Source organism: Clavelina lepadiformis, chromosome 6 (assembly GCF_947623445.1).
Source record: "Clavelina lepadiformis chromosome 6, kaClaLepa1.1, whole genome shotgun sequence".
Taxonomy (NCBI): domain Eukaryota; kingdom Metazoa; phylum Chordata; class Ascidiacea; order Aplousobranchia; family Clavelinidae; genus Clavelina; species Clavelina lepadiformis.
The window spans coordinates 2273672-2296997 of NC_135245.1; the positions used below are offsets into that span (position 1 = coordinate 2273672).

The following is a 23326-nucleotide window of genomic DNA, read 5'->3' on the forward strand; positions in this document are numbered from 1 at the left end:
CACAGAGAGAGAAGATTTCTACTGTAAGTAATTTTAAAACTTGCTTCGTTTGACCGGCACATTTGAAGTCTTCCATTTCTATGACAGTCTCTGTTGCTCCGTTGATTTTCACAAGTAAAACAGATCAGACCTGCAAACGTTAACACACATATGCTGGTTATAATCGGTTGCTTAAAGCTTGAGCTGCACTTCTGATAACAGCAAATAACCAGAGTTACCAAATTTTCAAACAGAATCGGGGATGGTCATAGCTACTTTTTCATACGTTTTCTACAAAGACGAACCTTGTGCAAAAAAGGCAGAGTTCCAAGCGTGAAGAAGAATTGTTAACGAGATCACAAACAACGATCTCATTCTATCGACCCTCAGTTTAAGATACTTCTTCTTTCTTTCGACCAAATGATGGTTTGGGATGACTGCTCCGCAAACATCCTGTATTTATATGCCAGTGACAAAAGGTTTGATCTTTGCGACTCCGCAAAAGGGTGGTGATTTTTTCCTAAGTTTGTCCCCAAAAAGGTGAATGGAAAGGTTGCATCCATTTAAAGAACAGATAGTATGTTTGAATAATAATAAGACATCCCGAGAAACTTCACGATTTATGGCTATACGTCTGGCAGCGTGCGCTTGTTCAAGCAGCTAACCCATCATGTTTTTGTGTTTATTCACGTAAAGTCGCCAATACGTCTTTGTTCTTGATAGCAGAGCCTTTAAATTTACGTGGTAGCCCTATATATCTGGAAATGTGGAGAGAATGTGAAAGAGAAATTGTAACAGCGTCACAACGAGAAATTGCTTCAACAAAGCTCACCACAATTTAGGCTCCTTCTCACGTCTAAGGGCGAACAGGGCGGCGCCTATCCCCGTTTAAATAACGGTTCGCTCATGTAAGTCACAACAGGTGGCTCGTCCACTGGTAGCTCTGCGTGTTAGACTTCTGGCTCCAACTGTACGCCGAGTGTCAGGCTGGAAGGCAGAAGGTAGAATGTTTAATTTTTGGTATGTCCCGGCGCGGATTCTATTCGCAAAAGTCTTGTTCGTCATTCGTTTACCATCACACCGTTTCCACATCTATTGGGTAATTATATAAGTTTCAAATAATTGTTTCACATAGATAATTGATAATTTCTTGAACATAGTTTGTCAAATATTTATAGAATATAATCTAATTAAGAAAAACACGATTATATCATTGATGTTTCATATAAAACCTTTGCTATATTGCCAACAAACTTTTTGGCCAAATAACGTTTTGAACAACCACCAATGAAATTGCTTGACTTTGTGCCAAACGAAGGACATTAGTGAAAGTTGTCTACAGCATGAAAGATCAGCATCTACCCGACATCACTTTATGACATCTTTGAAAATATTGATAATTAATCCAATCTGGCAAGCTTTGAATGTTTCCGAACCATATGTAGAAGCTTTTGTTGTAATATTGACTGAAATGATCAAAGCTTGCAAGAGGAGTTACTGAATCTACGTCATAATAGGTTAACCAAGTCGTTGTATGCATAACCGACTGTGTGGCGTGATAACACGTGAAGGTTTTCCGGGGAAGTTCTCACGCAATTTTTGTAATAAGGTACGGCAAAAAGTTTACAAATAAATCATGTCTAAACGTTTCACGATGGCCAAAGTAATATCAAAACATAAGACTAACAATAAAAATAACACTTTGTTAAAGATACTTGCTATGATAATACCTCTGATGTATAAAAAAAACAAAATTAATCTCCACGAGATGGCGCAAAAGAGTCAATTTTGACAAAATATTCAATAATCTAATAATCTAGTTGTAGAGATCTTGATGGTTCATATTCGTGGTCATCTCATCATAAGCTCATTTCTCTTTGACCAGCGACAAGTTGTGCTTGCGACAGACTTCATTAATGACACGTAGACACATCATTAGACACATAATAATGCTTGATGTCTCGACCAAAACCTATCCGCTATGAGGCTATATAACGACCATTTCTTTAATATTTTAAAACATCGTTACAAAGAGCTGCAGCAGTTTGGTTTGCGACCCATGACTATATAGCTATAGCAGCTATAACCAAAACAAAAAACACAAACGAGGTAAGTAGAAGAAAACGTGATCAGCCGTGAGACTGTAGGCTGTCAAGCATGAGCGTGTATACTCGCAAAGGGACTAAAAAGTGAAAGTTGTTTGGCGTAAAATGGCGAATTTCACCTTGATTTGAAGGAAAATGAGTTGAAAAATTCAACGTGCGTGAAGACCTAAAACGTTAATTGCTTGACCACTGCTTTTGCGGTAGCTTCATCTTTGTCGTTCGCACATTCTTTTTATTTATGCAAGGAGTCGCCCGTTTTCTAGGATCTGCAGTAATGCAAAACTGCTTTCTATACCTTGCCTGATTTAATCAGCATTCAGTCCAACGCATTTTTGGTGGAGAGGTCATGATACTTTAATATCATTAGCGATGTGCTCGTTTTGTGTTTAAAATTGTTTTCAAACGCTGTGCTAACTATTTGGTTGTGATTAATATTTTTATTTACTTTTAGATGACGTATGTTTGACAACCAATTTCAACCGTGGAATGCGTTGTAGTTTTTGTGTCACACAAAACTGTCTGGCTTTAACAGTGCTAAAGGTTGTGATGCTTTTGAGTAGTTGCGTTTCTGAAAAAATTCATTGTTTGAATTCATCAATACATTGTCGCTTTAACAACAAAATTTTAGCTTGATGACTACCCTGACTGACTAGTTAGTATTTACAGGTCTACTAATTATTATAAGCAAATAAATTAGTTTCTGACAATTCAGCTTCCGTTTCTTATCGTTTAACTTAACAGCTGCTACTAAAATAGACTTTTATTTGCGACAAGTTAGATTCTACGCCTTACAACCATATATATACACAAGCAATGTGCCAGTAGCGGATTTCAGCAGTACCACAACATTTTGCAATGTAGGATTAAAAGCATTTACGGTGGACAATAGATGGACCCGCTTCGTCGTACTCTTGCTTAGTGATCCACATCTGCTGGAAAGTGGTTAGAGAAGCGAGGATGGATCCTCCAATCCATACGGAGTATTTCCTCTCTGGTGGAGCAATGATCTTAATCTTCATGGTTGGTGGAGCGAGAGCAGAAATCTCTTTTTGCATGCGGTCGGCAATTCCTGATCATAATGGGTTTAAAGTTTATGTACAAATTGATAGCGTCAATAACCAAAGAAAAATGCAATCAAGACAGGGAAAATATCTTACCTGGAAACATGCTGGAACCACCACTGAGTACGGTGTTGGCGTACAAGTCTTTACGAATGTCGACGTCACATTTCATGATGGAGTTGTAAGTAGTTTCGTGGATACCGGCAGATTCCATACCAATGAAAGCTGGTTGAAAAAGAGTTTCTGGACAACGGAATCTTTCGTTACCAACTGTGATGACCTAATAAATAAGGCAGTGGCGTTAGAAATGACTTAACCATATATTAAAGGAAACACAACAGGTTTTAACGCTAAATACTAACGGCAATAATATGCTTGGGTTTACCTGTCCGTCTGGAAGTTCGTAGCTCTTTTCAAGTGAACTGCTGCTAGCAGCGGTTTCCATTTCTTGTTCAAAGTCAAGGGCAACATAGCTGAGTTTTTCTTTGATGTCACGAACGATTTCACGTTCAGCGGTGGTGGTGAAAGAGTAACCTCTCTCGGTCAAGATTTTAATAAGGTAATCGGTCAAGTCACGTCCAGCCAAGTCAAGTCGTAAAATGGCGTGGGGAAGGGCGTAACCCTCGTAGATTGGAACGGTGTGGGAGACACCATCACCACTGTCGAACACGATACCTACGTACACGAGAAACATTGTAATAAACCAACGTACTTCACTAGACAACCAAACAGTTAAAACTTCTTACCGGTGGTACGACCAGAGGCGTACAAAGACAATACAGCTTGGATAGCGACGTACATGGCTGGTGTGTTGAAGGTTTCGAACATAATTTGGGTCATCTTTTCTCTGTTTGCCTAAAAATGTATTTGATTAGTTTCGAAAAAGATAATAAAATCACAAGTTTTGAAATCGAGTTCCCATTCATTCATTCAGGTTTCATACTTTAGGATTGAGCGGAGCTTCTGTGAGTAAAACTGGGTGTTCTTCCGGTGCAACCCGGAGTTCGTTGTAGAAAGTGTGATGCCAGATCTTTTCCATATCGTCCCAGTTTGTGACAATACCGTGTTCAATGGGATATTTCAAAGAAAGGATTCCTCTTTTGCTCTGAGCTTCATCACCAACGTAACTGTCTTTCTGTCCCATACCGACCATGACGCCCTAAATTACCATTTCGATATTGTTATACCAGATAATAATTCGTTCTTCAAAATTATTTCAACAATTTCATGAAACGTCTCAGTAGTACTAACTGTGTGACGAGGACGGCCGATTATAGAAGGGAAAACGGCACGTGGGGCGTCGTCTCCGGCGAAACCGGCCTTGCACATACCGGAACCATTGTCTACAACTAATGCGGCGATGTCGTCATCCATTTTACACCAAAGTTATTATATCTTGATCACAACTAAACCTTTATCTGTTATGTAGCAAAGAAAACGCTATTAGTAAAAGTATACGGTATATCTATTGACGTGTTGGTAAATGCGCTGTGCTCTGATGCCCCGAAATGTCACTCTATAAACTATAAAAGCTGGCTTCACTCCAATCTAGGTGGTGTTGTGCTGTCACTACATTAATTTGGCTTCTTCACTCGAGTCCTGACCTTGAACTGAGAAGATAATTAGTTTCAAGCAATCTACTGTACTATGTCGGCATAGAAATACTTTTGTACCAAGTTCAAAGTTAAATAAAAATAAATAAAATAGTCTCTAAAATAGGTTGCTGTATGTTTTGTTGTGTAAAGTCTTAATCACGATAAAACTTTCTGTACTTGGTTTTCTTAAGATATCACTGATAATAATCCAACAAGACCATTAAAACTTTGCATATTTTGAGTATATTTTTGTTAAAAGTTCCTTAAGTCCAGCAACGTCCTTCGCAAACGACTAATCATTCGTTACTAACCGTACTGAATTCTTTGTGTGGTTCACTACTCTTCTAACTTTAACAATTAAATTACTTGTGCCGTGCCCCATTTCGTCACTATCCGATTTCAGACCTTCACAAAAGAAATAGCGTCCCGATTGTGTCGCTTGTCTACGCTGATACAAAAGAATCCTTTTCATGACTTAACTTTCAATAACAATCATTGCGAAAGAAGTTACACAATAGTACGTTAACCAGTCGATGAATGGTTGGTTCGAGTTGAGCAGTTTGTTACTCACAAGCCCATGTTACTTTCCAAACAAGAACGGTTATAAAGATAAACATAATAAAGATGCGTATAAAAAATGAACTTTTAATGAATAGTAACTTTTCTTAATTATAATAGGTTTGTGTTTCCACACCGCCATAAACTATATTTAATTCAAAAAAATTGTAATTGAGAAATTAAATCTCTGAAATGTATGGAGCATAACCGAAACATTGTTACACTGTATTGTACATTTATTTGTATAGGTTTAAATTACGTTATTGTCTTACCACATGTTGATATATAGGCTAATATATTGAATTTTGACTACAACATAAGCTGTTACGGTTGTAACATTTGTATCAGTTCCATCCGATTTTTCGAACATATCGGACGAAAAACCGATTAACGTTGTTACAATTTTCAAGCAAGACTATCTTGCAAGCAGTAGGTGTAATTGCAAGCCATTTTAAACTTTACCTTTGTAGTTGAGCTGAGTTTGCAAAAAATGACCGAAAATCAATGAAAATAGCGGCCTTGTATTGCTTACATTAACCTTATGACAACAGACAAAATTTGAAAAAAGGATTTTGTTTTATTTTAACTGAAACTTACTTTGCACAAACAATATTTTATATGGATGTGAACACATTAACAACTTTTGAATCTTTAAAAGCAATTAAGACCATTGTACTAAAAGCATTTGCGGTGGACAATGGATGGGCCGCTTTCGTCGTATTCTAGTTTGGAGATCCACATCTGGTGGAATGTTGAAAGGGAAGCGAGGATGGATCCTCCAATCCAGACGGAGTATTTCCTCTCTGGTGGAGCAATGATCTTAATCTTCATGGTTGGTGGGGCGAGGGCAGAAATCTCTTTTTGCATGCGGTCGGCAAAACCTGATAAACATTACGTTTTGTAATCATGCAAATTTTTTACACGTGAAGGCAAATATTGCAAAGCCTGAAAAGTAAATATAGTTACCAGGAAACATTGTAGAGCCACCGCTGACAACGATATTTCTGTACAACTCTTTACGAACATCGATGTCGGATTTCATGATCGAGTTGTAAGTAATTTCATGAACTCCTTGAGTATCAGTATAATCATCAGAAAATGCAGTGTTCATAAGAGAAGGTTGAAACAATACTTCTGGGCAACGGAAGCATTGATTTCCTACAAAGACAACTTAAAATGTAAAAATGACTCCGAGTTTTCACAAATAAATCGATTACGACACAAACACGGCAGAACAAGTTCGAAATTATAAGGAAAGTTTTCTGTGGATTTATTGGATAAACGACATGTTAATAATTTCAGCAAACTATGTACTAACCTGTCCATTTGGAAGTTCGTAGCTCTTTTCTGACTCATTACTTCTAGCAGCAGTTTGCATTTCTTGTTCAAAGTCAAGGGCAACACAGCAGAGTTTTTCTTTGATCTCACGAACGATTTCACGTTCGGCGGTGGTGGTGAAAGAGTAACCTCTCTCGGTCAAGATATTCATAAGGTAATTGGTCAAGTCTCGTCTAGCCAAGTTAAGACGCAAGATGGCGTGAGGAAAGGTGTAACCCTCGTAGATTGGAACGGTGTAAAAGACACCATCACCACTGTCAAAGACAATACCTGCGAAAGTATTATACAATCAAACCTTGCATTTTAACCATTTCAAATGATAATTTTACCTGTTGTACGACCCGATGCGTACAAAGACAAAGCAGCTTCGATGGGGACGTACATAGCTGGTGTGTTGAAGGTTTCGAACAATATTTTGGTCATCTTTTCTCTGTTTGCCTAAAAACGTATTTGATTAGTTTCGAAAAAGAAAACAAAATCAGAGGTTTGAAATCGAGTTCCCATTCATTCGTTTTGGATACTTTTGGATTAAGCGGAGCTTCTGTGAATAAAATGGGGTGTTCTTCTGGTGCAACACGGAGTTCGTTGTAGAAAGTGTGATGCCAGATCTTTTCCATATCGTCCCAGTTTGTGACAATACCGTGTTCAATGGGATATTTCAAAGTGAGGATACCTCTCTTGCTCTGGGCTTCGTCACCAACGTAGCCGGCAGTCTGTCCCATACCGACCATGACGGCCTGTAAACAGATAATGTATTAAATTAAATATTACAAGGTTTAGTAAAAATTTATTATCCCAACCTAGATTTAAAACAAACCTGGTGACGGGGTCGACCGACAATGGACGGGAAGATGGCACGAGGGGCATCTTCTCCAGCGAATCCGGCTTTACACATGCCGGAACCATTGTCTACAACTAGTGCGGCAACTTCGTCTTCCATTATAATAATTGTGGTTTATTTCTGTTTCTGATACAATTCTAAATTGTAGTTTTGTCTAAAAACCATTTTAGTTGTAATGAATTTTTTTTAAAAGATTTTGTTAAACATTGTTTTTACTCCACCTGTTAAATCTGACGTAATCAGGATATCCAGTGACGTTTCGTTAATTAAGTCGGTAAATCTTGAGCGCTCTCTTGTGGCAAGAAGTAAATTCTAAATCACTTATATTGCTAAATAGCACTTAAGTATACGTTCAGGTATCTTTGCGCGTTTGAAGTATTTGAAAATCTGCTACAAAATCTAAAACGTAAGCAATGGATTTAGTTGATTCAATCATGGCTATTGTGCTGCACGTGTCTAAATTAGAAATGTTTGTGGGTATTAAATATACTTGGTAGGCTTCCACAAATCGTGTGAGATTATTTAAATTTCCAAAATACCTTCAATACCCATAGCATTCCATACGCGCTCGAAGATAAAAAAGAAAAAATTATTTTAATAATTGAAAATTCTAAAATTTTTCAATATTTTTTTACCCATACAAAAAGATAAACTTTAACGGAAATTTACCTCTCCACAGAGCCCAAGCTAAACAATAAGCAGCAACTTATTGCGCGGCTACAAAATTGCTAAACAGTCTCAAACTGAACCTTACGCGAGCTCTGCTGAACGTTCGGAGCTCTAGCCTTCAGTATACTGAAACGATTATAAGCCACCTTCTAAACACATTCGATCTGGTTTCATACGCTACGTCAGCGCCGTATTAAGTATCTTTTTCTTCAAATAAAGCTCCTCACTGTTATAGCGCGACTCTTATATCCTCGATTATATGATATTACTGTTAAGTGAGGTTTTTTTTCTGGAAACAGCCATTGTGAATATTGCTGAATTGTTACGTAGCCTTTAGTAAGCACAACGCTTAGCTCTCTGGCATGCGTGAATGAGTTGAGATGTGTATCCACTGCCCGTATGCTACTGTCCAATAATTATCCAACTATGCAAAATTACCGTAAACGTTTTATTTGTATGTTTAATTCTATACGTAAATTAAAACTTGAAACTGAAGTTATTGTTCGTTTGCTTAGTACAGTCCAAAGGAGAATTAATTAGAGTCAGTGACTCAACTCGAGTCACTTTATGCAACTACTTGACTTGATTCAAACCTCAATTTATTATATTGCACATAGGACTTGACTTGACTCGAATTACTTCTCGTTGATTAGGATTCAGCATTAAAGTAAAAACCTTTTTTTTCTTCAAAACACGTCAAAATAGAATAAACGAAATTTTCGTCTGCATACGTGCCTGAAACAGTAAAACTAAGCACCTTGGCAAAATCTTCATACCATCAATCCTCAAATGTTTCTTGTTGAAATAAACGGTATTTTGGCGTTTGATATGGCTTGGTTTTAAATGTGAAGTGGCTTCATTTGACTCGAGTCTTGTTTACCAAATGACTCGACAAAATCCGAGTCACTTCTTTCAAAAAACTTGGCTTGACTTTCGACTCGAGTTTGACGACTTGGTTACACAGTCACGCAAGCTTTAAAGTTGAAAGTGTCAGCACAACATTCATTAAAATAGCGATTTGGAATAATATAATAGATTGATTTCATTGTTGCTTTTGCGATGTAAAAACGTCTTTACCATAAGATATCGAAAAACAACAGAAACTTTTGTGAGACTTTTAACTTCAAGGACAAATACTGTATAGTCTGAGGCCTCAGTCTGCGTCAATTTATTTTCAATTGAATGGTTGAAAATGTCTTCGATGGACAATGGACGGATATCTTTCGTTGTATGCGTCTTTAGAAATCCAATATGGAAATGTTGGAAAGGGAAACGAGGATGGATCTTCCAATTTAGACGGCGTGTTTTCGTTCTTGAGAGTCAACGACCTTAAACTTTATGGTCGGTGGTGCAAAGGCAGTAATCTCTTTTAGAATGCCATCGGAATATCTTTTAATTTTATTGAAAGTTTAACGTATGAGATAATTTCATTACAAGGAAAACTGACACCAAGAATTTAATCAAATGAATGCGTCTCTCTGAAGGAAATGGAAATCGCCAAGCAAACAAGATTGAACCGCCGTTGAGCACCACCGTTTGTATGTTTATTCTTAACTATTTCTATCACGTGATTTGGCACCCCAGTTAAATATAAAGATCGTGCGCTTCTTGGAAGGGTTTGCTAGTCGGTGTCTGGCTGTGAGCGATTAAATGTGGCGTTTCAAAGACCATCAGTTTGTTTTATTAGCGTGATAACGCTACACAGTGTTTAGTTACTCGCAATTAAGTGTGTTGCGGTTCATCATAAACGTGAAATTAAACCTGGCTACATGAACGAGAAAAGTGGTCCAGCTTTGATCACACCGAAACCGTTGTCTGTCACTATTGGCTGGAAATCGTCACTCATAACCATCAACAAGTGGGATGCATTGTGTTATGATTTTCAAACAAACTTCGGTATTTCGCTTGTAAAAACGCCTGTTAAAATGTATACTATAGTGATAATTAATTGGTATAGTAGATAGTGTTTAAAAATCTTTGATTTCTACAGAAAACGTATGAAACAAACTCAGCAACCTACAGTATGTACTTGTCATTATCTGAACCTTTCATTTCGTTTACAAATTGCTCTGTGTCTATAAAAAAATTGCTGCAAGTTTAAAATGTCTACTTTCATTTAACCTAACTGTATACAACGTCACTATCTTTGCGATTGTGTAGCTATAAGTACCATTATATAGAAGGCTTCTGGCATACACCATATAACAAATACGAACTTTAATCCTAAACGTTTTTAACGCGATCCTATCAGACAATTCCACAATAGTCATTCCATTATGACCACACTGAATAAAAGGACTTTTGTTGACGGCAGCAAAGTGATATAGGCTCACAATCTTCACAAAGCAGACCACTTCTGCCAGATTTAATAAGAAAATTCACAAGAAATAACATTTCAGCAAGTTACTCAAAAATGTCTTTGGTGTTAGACTCTTTTTACTTCACGCAACAAGTTGGAATTTTAACAACCACACCACTGGCAAAAATTTTCAATCTGCAAGTTCACAATAGATTATATCTTAGAGTAGACTATTCTTAGAAGGAAAATGAAACAGAATTATTATTGCCATTTTACAAATGCAGAAAATTGATGAAGTTCACCAGAAAGCGTGATTAAATCAAGGAAGTAAATAAAAAAAATTGTTTTATTTTTAGTGAAACTGTAAACTGAAACTGTAAAACTTGGTCATTGCCAACATGAAAAAATAAAAGCAATCTCGAACTCACACCACCCAGACACGTTGACTATATGCTTGCGCAATTGAAATATGCCAAACAGAAAGACGCTAATTACTACTAGAGAGAGTTGTACGCGTTCTTAGAAAACACAAATGCCCAAGGAAGCAAACAAAATTTACGAAAACAAACACGGTTATATAACACAAGTCGTTTCAAAACTTAAATGAATAATACCAATACACAGTACATTATGGTCCAAAATTTACAAATTACAAAGATTCACAAAATTTACATCTACGTCATCAGTCTGTCACAAGCAAAATGACTTCATGAGATTCTGATGTTTTAGGTTTTCGTTTTGCTGTTTATTTGGAACTAAATGTTTTAAATAATATGAATTTGCCTGCATTTTCTCATGCGACTAGAGTCCAGTGTGTTTCTCAACCTTTTTAGCCCACGGACTATTTCCCATTAGCATAAGTATTCGCGAACTCAGGTAATAAGAATAAAAAATAAGTTAGTTCAACACTTAAACAGTAACACAACACAAAAAAAAGCAGAAGCAGTTTTTTTATTGGGCACATTTGCAATGTAAATCTCAATTAGAACCTTGAAAATTACGACCTTTGCTCAACCTGTCTCAGTGAGAACCTTGTCCCTGAACTTGTTTCACAAGTTTGTCGGAATCAGGAATTATAGTCGTCAACGCACATCTGATATCGTCTTCTGGTTAAAGTTCATTCCGGTACTTGGTTTTAACCATAGCCAATGTTGAAAATCCAGCTTCACGCAAGTACATGTTACGTTGTTTTACGCTTGATTTGCATTCGCATGCAGTCTTGTCTGCCTTCGCATGGAAGCGCGACTTGTCGATTTCTCGAGCAATTATCCAAGCAACAGAGAAAGAAGCGCGCACTGCTTTGTTGTGAGAGTAAACTAATCTTCCCCAAGCGGTTGGGTGATCAAAGCGACTTCTCTTTACCTGATATTCTTTTTCTTTAAACACATCAAGAGGCTTGTTGACGAATTTTTCTATTTTCGGTTTCGAATTTTTCGAATTTTTCGAATTTTTCGGTTTCGAATTTTTCGGTTTGCTTCTAGGTGTCCACGAAGTTTTGCTTCAGCTGTGTGCTAAGACTTTTAAGCACAACACACACTGTGGCCTAACTTCACCATTTACCTCGACCGAAGTAAATCCAAGCGTCAATTAATCATCATTATATGCAAACACCTGCTTTCGTTTTGCCATGACTAGATATTACATTAAGTTTTAAAATATTTTAACTTTTCGCCACCAACAATGCCTAATCTGGCTTCCTATGCACAGACATTTGCGAGCATAACCTGGTGTGACGTGCGCAGGTGAAATCGCATTGCGGGAGATGGAAAGAAACAAAAAAGGCGCTGACACTTGGGAACTCTTTTTAAAAGGAGAAAAAAGTATCTCTTGCGACCTCTACTTTTTGAGGCGAAAAGCCGTCGCGAAAATTATGACCTATGCCTAATTTAATTATAGACAGTAAATTAATGGGCTTGCGGACTCACAAAAATCTTACGCGGACTCAAATGAGTCCGTGGACTCGGGGTTGAGAAACACTGGACTAGACCATTGTAGAAAGCGATAGAATTTCACATGTTTTTGCCATCTTTTCTATATCAAGGCTATAAATTATAAGAAGTTTTCGTAGAAAACTATCAGAACAAATAACAATTACCTATCGAACTTATTGAAATATCAAATATCTTTCCAACAATCTATTGAATGTCCAAGCTACATTAATACATAAATATGATCATATTGTAACTTTACAAAGCAACACCGGTTTTTATTTGATTATCGGTCGTGTGTTAACTGTTTAATATTGCTTTTTCTTTTTTTACTTCTATGTCGAGCTATAGACATATACTTTAGTTTTGGACGTTGTTTAAGGTGTTTTTTTATTACAGCAAATGTTCATGCACCTTAATAGCCTCTATTTGAAAACACTAACTGCACAACGTAGTGCAACGTTATACTCGATCGTAATTGAAACGTTTGCTTTCTGGCAAACATCATAAATCTAAGAACAGTTCAAAGTATGAATCTTATTTTGCTTAGAGCAAATGCAAAATTGAAACGAACCATGTGAATGGTTAAAAAAGGTGATTTGTAAAGACATTTTGCTGTGACGTTGCTTTACAGCTACAATTCTACGTCACTTTTACAAGTTTATAGCCGGTAGTGAAATGCAGGCAGGTTGTTTCAATCTTAACAGTTTTCCTTTTCTGAAATTTTCAAAATTCGGGGCGAAATTTTTGACTTTGACCAGATTCTTAGACGCACAAACTGTTGACGTCATCAAAGAAATGAATTGTTTAAATGGAACGAAATTCATAACTTTATAAAAAATACAACAAACAAAACTTCCATCCTATTTCAAATTAACCATAATTTGCTTTGAAGGAAATATGGCGCAACACAAATACAGAAGAAAAAATCCCCAGAAGAGAAAAATTTCGTGTTGATGAGTATGTATTGCCAGGCGAAGCAGACGGTGCCCTTTGCAGTAAATATACCGAGCTCTTCTCGCCAATTTCACTTAGGATAATTATAATTCATAGGACCGTGTGTAACTTCTTTTAGCGGCAATTACCGATTACAAATGATGCCCAGTAGTAACAGGTTAGTATAAACTGACATATGCTTTTATTGATGGAGTATAATTAAAATCCATATACAAAGGAAAGATTTCATAAAACCATGCAAAATAAGAACGCAAATATTTCGATGCTCCATGGTAAACTTGTAGAGAATGGATGGTAACAGTATCGCACTTAAAAGCATTTGCGGTGGACAATGGATGGGCCGCTTTCATCGTATTCTTGTTTGGAGATCCACATCTGTTGAAATGTTGAAAGGGAAGCGAGGATGGATCCTCCAATCCAGACGGAGTATTTCCTCTCTGGTGGAGCAATGATCTTAATCTTCATGGTTGGTGGAGCGAGAACAGAAATCTCTTTTTGCATGCGGTCGGCAATTCCTAACACGAAACAATTGCAATAGTTTAACTTTGCCAATATGAACATTTTCATATTTTGTATTTATCGCATTTTAGCTACCAGGGAACATAGTGGAACCACCACTGAGTACGGTGTTGGCGTACAAGTCTTTACGAATGTCGACATCACATTTCATGATTGAGTTGTAAGTTGTCTCGTGAATACCAGCAGATTCCATACCAATGAAAGCTGGTTGTAAAAGTGTTTCTGGACAACGGAATCGTTCATTGCCAATAGTAATCACCTGCAGAAAATTGTTTGTATAGTAATAAAGCCAGTAAAAATGACATCACAGCAATTTTTTTCGTGAGTTTTTCATTACCTGCCCATCTGGAAGTTCGTAATTCTTTTCAAGTGAACTGCTGCTAGCAGCGGTTTGCATTTCTTGTTCAAAGTCAAGGGCAACATAGCAGAGTTTTTCCTTGATGTCACGAACGATTTCACGTTCGGCGGTGGTGGTGAAAGAGTAACCTCTCTCGGTCAAGATCTTCATAAGGTAATCGGTCAAGTCACGTCCAGCCAAATCGAGACGAATAATAGCATGGGGTAAGGCGTAACCTTCGTAGATTGGAACGGTGTGAGAGACACCATCACCACTGTCAAAGACAATACCTGAATAGAAGTTGAGTGATAACCTTTTTTAGTTTTAAACATCCAACGCAATAAAGACGAGCAACAGTGAGAATTCAAAAATGACCTGTGGTACGACCCGAGGCGTACAAAGACAAAACAGCTTGGATTGCGACGTACATAGCTGGGGTGTTGAAAGTTTCGAACATAATTTGAGTCATCTTTTCTCTGTTGGCCTGAAAGTTGTAAAAAGAACTGTAACGCACCAATTGTTCATGAATTAAAAGATTATAATATTTCTATAGAGCTACGTTAAATATTGACATCATCACCTTTGGATTAAGCGGAGCTTCTGTGAGTAAGACTGGGTGCTCTTCGGGTGCAACTCGGAGTTCGTTGTAGAAAGTGTGATGCCAAATCTTTTCCATATCGTCCCAGTTTGTGACAATACCGTGTTCAATGGGATATTTCAAAGTGAGGATACCTCTCTTGCTCTGGGCTTCATCACCAACGTAGCTGTCTTTTTGCCCCATACCGACCATGACACCCTGCAAAAAGTACACAGTTATAATACTTGATATTATGATTTCGCATCTCCAGAGAAAAGTTGTGTAAAGTATTTACTAACCTGGTGACGGGGTCGGCCGACAATGGATGGGAAGACGGCACGTGGGGCGTCGTCTCCGGCGAAACCGGCTTTGCACATACCGGAGCCATTGTCTACAACGAGTGCGGCAACATCGTCGTCCATATTGCTATTCTTTCAAAAACCTTTATCAGATACGTTTTCAACAAGAGCAAGGGCTTAAGTAACTATTCTGTCTGCGGTTCAGAAAAACATTTTTATGTTAACGGTTTGTGAGTTGAACATTCATTCGATTTTGTTTACATTTGTACAACGAGTCTTCATCCTGTAGAACAAAAACTTTGTCAACGAAATGTTTTTCTAAGTGAGCTTAGCTCTGATTAACCTTTTTACTCGGGTGTTTATACGGAATGCGACCAAAGAATACGGTAAACCGCTCCGACCTTGCCAATCTCCAAACTGCGCGCTTACATTGCATTGCTGGTGCAGATATATAATAAGCTTATTTACGCCTAGATAGGTATAAATGTATTAATTTTTGACGTTTCAAATTACAGTTTCTGGCTTCGTAGAACATTACAAAGCAGTAAGGAAACGCATCATACTTCTCTTTAACATGTGACTCTTTACGTGGAGAAAATGTCTAATTTTCATACAGTGCATCACCCGTAGATACGATGTTTTGCGTAATAAGTCTGGATGGAAAGACGGCAAGTAACAAGTCAAAATGTAATAAAAGAATTTTTTGTCTGTAAATACGCATGGAACAGTAAAACGAAGCAACTTGGTAAAACCTTCATACCTTCAACCTTCAAATGTTTCTTGTTGACATAAACGGTATTTTTACATTTTGGAAACAAACCCAAGGCTGGTCAACACCGAAAATGGAGGGTCAGGTGACACGTGTGTTATGTACTTTGTTCCTCACGTGTTGCGTAGTTGCTTATCATCGTGTTTTCGTTTGAAGCGTTTTTACCAATTAGCAGCTTTTGCGTGTTTGTTCTTAGCTATTTTACTCACGTGATTTGTCACCCTCTTTAAATATAAAGGTCGTGCGCTTTTTAGACGGTTTTTTTAGCCGGTGTCTGGCTGTGAGCGATTAAGTGTGGCTTTTCAAAGACCATCGGTTTGTTTTATTAGCGTGATAATGTTACACTGTATATAGTTACTCGCAGTTAAGAGTGTTACGGTTCACCGTAAACGTGAAATTAAGCCTGGCTACATGTACGAGAAAAGTTTCGTTACACTTGGTCCATCTTCACCGGCAAACCAGTTTTGATCACACCGAAACTATTGTCTGTCACTATTGGCTGGAAATCGTCACTCATAACCTTCAACAAGTGGGATGCACTGTGTTATGATTTTCAAACAAACTTCGGTATTTCGCTTGTAAAAACGCCAGTTAAAATGTATACTATAGTGATGATTGGTATAGTATGTAGTGTTTAAAAATGTAGCTTTTTTAAATTGCTTTTTCTTTTTTTACTTCTATGTCGAGCTATAGACATATACTTTAGTTTTGGACGTTGTTTAAGGTGTTTTTTTATTACAGCAAATGTTCATGCACCTTAATAGCCTCTATTTGAAAACACTAACTGCACAACGTAGTGCAACGTTATAATCGATCGTAATTTGAAACGTTTGCTTTCTGGCAAACATCATAAAACTAAGAACAGTTGAAAGTATGAATCTTATTTTGCTTAGAGCAAATGCAAAATTGAAACGAACCAAGTGAATGGTTAAAACAATAGCTGATTTGTAAAGACATTTTGCTGTGACGTTGCTTTACAGCTACAATTCTACGTCACTTTTACAAGTTTATAGCCGGTAATGAAATGCAGGCAGGTTGTTTCAATCTTAACAGTTTTCCTTTTCTGAAATCTTCAAAATTCGGGTCGAAATTTTTGACTTTGACCAGATTCTTAGACGCACAAACTGTTGACGTCATCAAAGAAATGAATTGTTTAAATGGAACGAAATTCATAACTTCACAAAAAATACAACAAAAAAACTTCCATCCTATTTCAATTTGACGATAATTTGTTTTGAAGGAAATATGGCGCAACACATATATACAGAAGAAAAATTCCCCAGAAGAGACAAAATTCGTGTTGATGAGTTTGTATTGCCAGACGAAGCAGACGGTGCCCTTTGCAGTAAATATGCCGAGCGCTTTTCGTTAATTTCAATAAGGATAATTATAATTCATAGGACCGTGTGTAACTTCTTTTAGCGGCAATTACCGATTACAAATGATGCCCAGTAGTAACAGGTTAGTATAAACTGACATATGCTTTTATTGATGGAGTATAATTAAAATCCATATACAAAGGAAAGATTTCATAAAACCATGCAAAATAAGAACGCAAATATTTCGATGCTCGATGGTAAATTTGTAGAGAATGGATGGTAACAGTATCGCACTTAAAAGCATTTGCGGTGGACAATGGATGGGCCGCTTTCATCGTATTCTTGTTTGGAGATCCACATCTGTTGAAATGTTGAAAGGGAAGCGAGGATGGATCCTCCAATCCAGACGGAGTATTTCCTCTCTGGTGGAGCAATGATCTTTATCTTCATGGTTGGTGGAGCGATTGCGACAATCTCTTTATGCATGCGGTCGGCAATTCCTAACACGAAACAATTGCAATAGCTTAACTTTGCCAATATGAACATTTTCATATTTTGTACTTATCGCATTTTAGCTACCAGGGAACATGGTGGAACCACCACTGAGTACGGTGTTGGCGTACAAGTCTTTACGAATGTCGACGTCACATTTCATGATCGAGTTGTAACAAGTTTCGTGGACACCGGCAGTTTCCATACCAAGGAAAGCTGGTTGGAAAAGAGCTTCTGGACAACGGAATCGTTCATTGCCAATAGTAATCACCTGCAGAAAATTGTTTGTATAGCAATTTGAAATAGCATATTTGACATAACAACGTTTTTATCGTGAGTTTTGCATTACCTGCCCATCCGGAAGTTCGTAGCTCTTCTCAAGTGAACTGGTGCTAACAGCTGTTTGCATTTCTTGTTCAAAGTCAAGGGCAACATAGCAGAGTTTTTCCTTGATGTCACGAACGATTTCACGTTCGGCGGTGGTGGTGAAAGAGTAACCTCTCTCGGTCAAGATCTTCATAAGGTAATCGGTCAAGTCACGTCCAGCCAAATCGAGACGAATAATAGCATGGGGTAAGGCGTAACCCTCGTAGATTGGAACGGTGTGGGAGACACCATCACCACTGTCAAAGACAATACCTGAATAGAAGTTGAGTGATAACCTTTCTAGTTTTAAACATCCAACGCAATAAAGACGAGCAACAGTGAGAATTCAAAAATGACCTGTAGTACGACCCGAGGCGTACAAAGACAAAACAGCTTGGATTGCGACGTACATAGCTGGGGTGTTGAAAGTTTCGAACATAATTTGAGTCATCTTTTCTCTGTTGGCCTGAAAGTTGTAAAAAGAACTGTAACGCACCAATTGTTCATGAATTAAAAGATTATAATATTTCTATAGAGCTACGTTAAATATTGACATCATCACCTTTGGATTAAGCGGAGCTTCTGTGAGTAAGACTGGGTGCTCTTCGGGTGCAACTCGGAGTTCGTTGTAGAAAGTGTGATGCCAAATCTTTTCCATATCGTCCCAGTTTGTGACAATACCGTGTTCAATGGGATATTTCAAAGTGAGGATACCTCTCTTGCTCTGGGCTTCATCACCAACGTAGCTGTCTTTTTGCCCCATACCGACCATGACACCCTGCAAAAAGTACACAGTTATAATACTTGATATTATGATTTCGCATCTCCAGAGAAAAGTTGTGTAAAGTATTTACTAACCTGGTGACGGGGTCGGCCGACAATGGATGGGAAGACGGCACGTGGGGCGTCGTCTCCGGCGAAACCGGCTTTGCACATACCGGAGCCATTGTCTACAACGAGTGCGGCAACATCGTCGTCCATATTGCTATTCTTTCAAAAACCTTTATCAGATACGTTTTCAACAAGAGCAAGGGCTTAAGTAACTATTCTGTCTGCGGTTCAGAAAAACATTTTTATGTTAACGGTTTGTGAGTTGAACATTCATTCGATTTTGTTTACATTTGTACAACGAGTCTTCATCCTGTAGAACAAAAACTTTGTCAACGAAATGTTTTTCTAAGTGAGCTTAGCTCTGATTAACCTTTTTACTCCGGTGTTTATACGGAATGCAACCAAAGAATACGGTAAACCGCTCCGACCTTGCCAATCGCCAAACTGCGCGCTTACATTGCATTGCTGGTGCAGATATATAATAAGCTTTTTTACGCCTAGATAGGTATAAATGTATTAATTTTTGACGTTTCAAATTACAGTTTCTGGCTTCGTAGAACATTACAAAGCAGTAAGGAAACGCATCATACTTCTCTTTAACATGTGACTCTTTACGTAGAGAAAATGTCTAATTTTCATACAGTGCATCACCCGTAGATACGATGTTTTGCGTAATAAGTCTGGATTGAAAGACGGCAAGTAACAAGTCAAAATGTAATAAAAGAATTTTTTGTCTGTAAATACGCATGGAACAGTAAAACGAAGCAACTTGGTAAAACCTTCATACCTTCTACCTTCAAATGTTTCTTGTTGACATAAACGGTATTTTTACATTTTGGAAACAAACCCAAGGCTGGTCAACACCGAAAATGGAGGGTCAGGTGACACGTGTGTTATGTACTTTGTTCCTCACGTGTTGCGTAGTTGCTTATCATCGTGTTTTCGTTTGAAGCGTTTTTACCAATGAGCACTTTTTGCATGTTTGTTCTTAGCTATTTTAATCACATGATTTGGCACCCTCGTTAAATATAAAGTTTGTGCGCTTTTTGGAGGTTTTTTTAGCCGGTGTCTGGCTGTGAGCGATTAAATGTGGCTTTTCAAAGACCATCGGTTTGTTTTATTAGCGTGATAATGTTACACTGTATATAGTTACTCGCAGTTAAGAGTGTTACGGTTCACCGTAAACGTAAAATTAAGCCTGGTTACATGTACGAGAAAAGTTTCGTTACACTTGGTCCATCTTCACCGGCAAAACCAGCTTTGATCACACCGAAACTATTGTCTGTCACTATTGGCTGGAAATTGTCACTCATAACCTTCAACAAGTGGGATGCACTGTGTTATGATTTTCAAAAAAACTTCGGTATTTCGCTTGTAAAAACGCCAGTTAAAATGTATACTATAGTGATGACTGGTATAGTATGTAGTGTTTAAAAATGTAGCTTTTTTAAATTGCTTTTTCTTTTTTTACTTCTATGTCGAGCTATAGACAAATACCTTAGTTTTGGACGTTGTTTAAGGTGTTTTTTTTATTACAGCAAATGTTCATGCACCTTAATAGCCTCTATTTGAAAACACTAACTGCACAACGTAGTGCAACGTTATACTCGATCGAAATTGAAACGTTTGCTTTCTGGCAAACATCATAAATCTAAGAACAGTTGAAAGTATGAATCTTATTTTGCTTAGAGCAAATGCAAAATTGAAACGAACCAAGTGAATGGTTAAAACAAAAGGTGATTTGTAAAGACATTTTGCTGTGACGTTGCTTTACAGCTACATTCTACGTCACTTTTACAAGTTTATAGCCTGTAATGAAATGCAGGCAGGTTGTTTCAATCTTAACACTTTTTCTTTTCTGAAATTTTCAAAATTCGGGGCGAAATTTTTGACTTTGACCAGATTCTTAGACACACAAACAGTTCACGTCATCAAAGAAATGAATTGTTTAAATGGAACGAAATTCATAACTTTATAAAAAATACAACAAACAAAACTTCCATCCTATTTCAAATTAACCATAATTTGCTTTGAAGGAAATATGGCGCAACACAAATACAGAAGAAAAAATCCCCAGAAGAGAAAAATTTCGTGTTAATGAGTATGTATTGCCAGGCGAAGCAGACGGTGCCCTTTGCAGTAAATATACCGAGCGCTTCTCGCCAATTTCACTTAGGATAATTATAATTCATAGGACCGTGTGTAACTTCTTTTAGCGGCAATTACCGATTACAAATGATGCCCAGTAGTAACAGGTTAGTATAAACTGACATATGCTTTTATTGATGGAGTATAATTAAAATCCATATACAAAGGAAAGATTTCATAAAACCATGCAAAATAAGAACGCAAATATTTCGATGCTCGATGGTAAATTTGTAGAGAATGGATGGTAACAGTATCGCACTTAAAAGCATTTGCGGTGGACAATGGATGGGCCGCTTTCATCGTATTCTTGTTTGGAGATCCACATCTGTTGAAATGTTGAAAGGGAAGCGAGGATGGATCCTCCAATCCAGACGGAGTATTTCCTCTCTGGTGGAGCAATGATCTTTATCTTCATGGTTGGTGGAGCGATTGCGACAATCTCTTTATGCATGCGGTCGGCAATTCCTAACACGAAACAATTGCAATAGCTTAACTTTGCCAATATGAACGTTTTCATATTTTGTACTTATTGCATTTTAGCTACCAGGGAACATGGTGGAACCACCACTGAGTACGGTGTTGGCGTACAAGTCTTTACGAATGTCGACGTCACATTTCATGATCGAGTTGTAACAAGTTTCGTGGACACCGGCAGTTTCCATACCAAGGAAAGCTGGTTGGAAAAGAGCTTCTGGACAACGGAATCGTTCATTGCCAATAGTAATCACCTGCAGAAAATTGTTTGTATAGCAATTTGAAATAGCATATTTGACATAACAACGTTTTTATCGTGAGTTTTGCATTACCTGCCCATCCGGAAGTTCGTAGCTCTTCTCAAGTGAACTGGTGCTAACAGCTGTTTGCATTTCTTGTTCAAAGTCAAGGGCAACATAGCAAAGTTTTTCTTTGATGTCACGAACGATTTCATGTTCGGCGGTGGTGGTGAAAGAGTAACCTCTCTCGGTCAAGATCTTCATAAGGTAATCGGTCAAGTCACGTCCGGCCAAATTCGAGACGAATAATAGCATGGGGTAAGGCGTAACCTTCGTAGATTGGAACTGTGTGGGAGACACCATCACCACTGTCAAAGACAATACCTGAATAGAAGATGATAGATAACCTTTCTAGTATTAGACAACCAACGCAACAAAAACGAGCAACACTGAGGATTCTGAAATTACCTGTGGTACGACCCGAAGCGTACAAAGACAATACAGCTTGGATGGCGACGTACATGGCGGGTGTGTTGAAGGTTTCGAACATAATTTGAGTCATCTTTTCTCTGTTGGCCTGAAAGTTGTAAAATAAAAACTGTAACGCACCAATTTTTTATGAATTAAAAGATTATAATATTTCTATAGAGCTAGGTTAAATATTGACATCATCACCTTTGGATTAAGCGGAGCTTCTGTGAGTAAAACTGGGTGCTCTTCGGGTGCAACTCGGAGTTCGTTGTAGAAAGTGTGATGCCAGATCTTTTCCATATCGTCCCAGTTTGTGACAATACCGTGTTCAATGGGATATTTCAAGGTGAGGATACCTCTCTTGCTCTGGGCTTCATCACCAACGTAGCTGTCTTTTTGTCCCATACCGACCATGACACCCTGCAAGAAGTACACAGTTATAACACTTGACGTTATGATTTCGCATCTCCAGAGAAAAGTTGTGGAAAGTGTTTACTAACCTGGTGACGGGGTCGGCCGACAATGGATGGGAAGACGGCACGTGGGGCGTCGTCTCCAGCGAAACCGGCTTTGCACATACCGGAGCCATTGTCTACAACGAGTGCGACAACATCGTCGTCCATATTGCTATTCTTTCAAACACCTTTATCAGATACGTTTTTAACAAGGGCTTAAGTAGCTATTCTGTCTGCGGTTCAGAAAATCATTTTTTATGTTAATGATTTATGGGTTGAACATTCATTCGATTTTGCTTCATTTGAACAACGAGTTTTCATCCTGTAGAACAAAAACTTTGTCAACGAAATGGTGTTCTAAGTGAGCTTAGCTCTGATTAACCTTTTTAATCCGGTGGTTATACGGGCTGCAACCAAGGAATATGGTAAACCGTCCCAACCTTGCCAATCTCCAAACTACGCACTTACATTGCATTGCTGCTGCAGATATATAATAAGCTTATTTACGCCTAGATAGGTATAAATGTATTAATTTTTGACGTTTCAAATTACAGTTTCTGGCTTCGTAACACCTTACAAAGCAGTAAGGAAACGCATCATACTTCTCTTTATCATGTGACTCTTTACGTGGAGAAAATGTTGCATTTTCATACAGGGTATCACACGTGGAAACGATGTTTTGCGTACTAAATCTGGATGG

The 23326-nt window shown here is 37.9% G+C and overlaps 4 protein-coding genes, 1 long non-coding RNA gene and 1 pseudogene across 8 annotated transcripts; all 6 read right to left on the reverse strand.

Moving 5' to 3' along the window:
• Window positions 1-44: 44 nt before the first annotated feature.
• LOC143463573 (uncharacterized) lies at window positions 45-2028 on the reverse strand. Of its 2 annotated transcripts, none has more exons than XR_013118332.1 (3): window positions 812-2028; window positions 285-432; window positions 45-130 (listed from the first exon to the last, which is right to left on the reverse strand). It is a non-coding gene; the product is annotated as an uncharacterized LOC143463573 (long non-coding RNA). The 2 variants fall into 2 exon arrangements; XR_013118331.1 differs by having other exon boundaries at window positions 285-737.
• Window positions 2029-2829: 801 nt separating this feature from the next.
• Window positions 2830-4581, reverse strand: LOC143463564 (actin, non-muscle 6.2-like). Its single transcript, XM_076962086.1, has 6 exons — window positions 4397-4581; window positions 4089-4304; window positions 3892-4000; window positions 3531-3820; window positions 3242-3425; window positions 2830-3153 (listed from the first exon to the last, which is right to left on the reverse strand). The coding sequence occupies exons 1-6, from the start codon at window positions 4517-4519 to the stop codon at window positions 2948-2950; spliced, it is 1128 nt and encodes a 375-aa protein (XP_076818201.1). The 5' UTR covers window positions 4520-4581; the 3' UTR covers window positions 2830-2947.
• A 1368-nt stretch (window positions 4582-5949) lies between these two features.
• Window positions 5950-7850, reverse strand: LOC143463569 (actin, cytoplasmic-like). 2 transcript variants are annotated; one of them, XM_076962091.1, is made up of 6 exons: window positions 7454-7579; window positions 7158-7373; window positions 6966-7074; window positions 6613-6906; window positions 6265-6468; window positions 5950-6179 (listed from the first exon to the last, which is right to left on the reverse strand). In XM_076962091.1, the coding sequence occupies exons 1-6, from the start codon at window positions 7574-7576 to the stop codon at window positions 5974-5976; spliced, it is 1152 nt and encodes a 383-aa protein (XP_076818206.1). In that variant the 5' UTR covers window positions 7577-7579; the 3' UTR covers window positions 5950-5973. The 2 variants fall into 2 exon arrangements, with proteins under 2 accessions (XP_076818206.1, XP_076818205.1); XM_076962090.1 differs by lacking the exon at window positions 5950-6179 and having other exon boundaries at window positions 6306-6456; window positions 6617-6906; window positions 7454-7850.
• Window positions 7851-13494: 5644 nt separating this feature from the next.
• On the reverse strand, window positions 13495-15275 carry LOC143463565 (actin, cytoplasmic-like). Its single transcript, XM_076962087.1, has 6 exons — window positions 15063-15275; window positions 14767-14982; window positions 14562-14670; window positions 14187-14476; window positions 13925-14108; window positions 13495-13845 (listed from the first exon to the last, which is right to left on the reverse strand). The coding sequence occupies exons 1-6, from the start codon at window positions 15183-15185 to the stop codon at window positions 13640-13642; spliced, it is 1128 nt and encodes a 375-aa protein (XP_076818202.1). The 5' UTR covers window positions 15186-15275; the 3' UTR covers window positions 13495-13639.
• A 2032-nt stretch (window positions 15276-17307) lies between these two features.
• On the reverse strand, window positions 17308-19084 carry LOC143463566 (actin, cytoplasmic-like). Its single transcript, XM_076962088.1, has 6 exons — window positions 18867-19084; window positions 18571-18786; window positions 18366-18474; window positions 17992-18281; window positions 17730-17913; window positions 17308-17650 (listed from the first exon to the last, which is right to left on the reverse strand). Exons 1-6 carry the CDS (start codon window positions 18987-18989, stop codon window positions 17445-17447), a joined length of 1128 nt encoding a protein of 375 aa, XP_076818203.1. The 5' UTR covers window positions 18990-19084; the 3' UTR covers window positions 17308-17444.
• A 1995-nt stretch (window positions 19085-21079) lies between these two features.
• LOC143463567 (actin, cytoplasmic-like) lies at window positions 21080-23017 on the reverse strand (annotated as a pseudogene). The gene is made up of 6 exons (XR_013118329.1): window positions 22672-23017; window positions 22376-22591; window positions 22169-22277; window positions 21794-22084; window positions 21532-21715; window positions 21080-21452 (listed from the first exon to the last, which is right to left on the reverse strand). The product of XR_013118329.1 is annotated as an actin, cytoplasmic-like (transcript).
• Window positions 23018-23326: the final 309 nt, after the last annotated feature.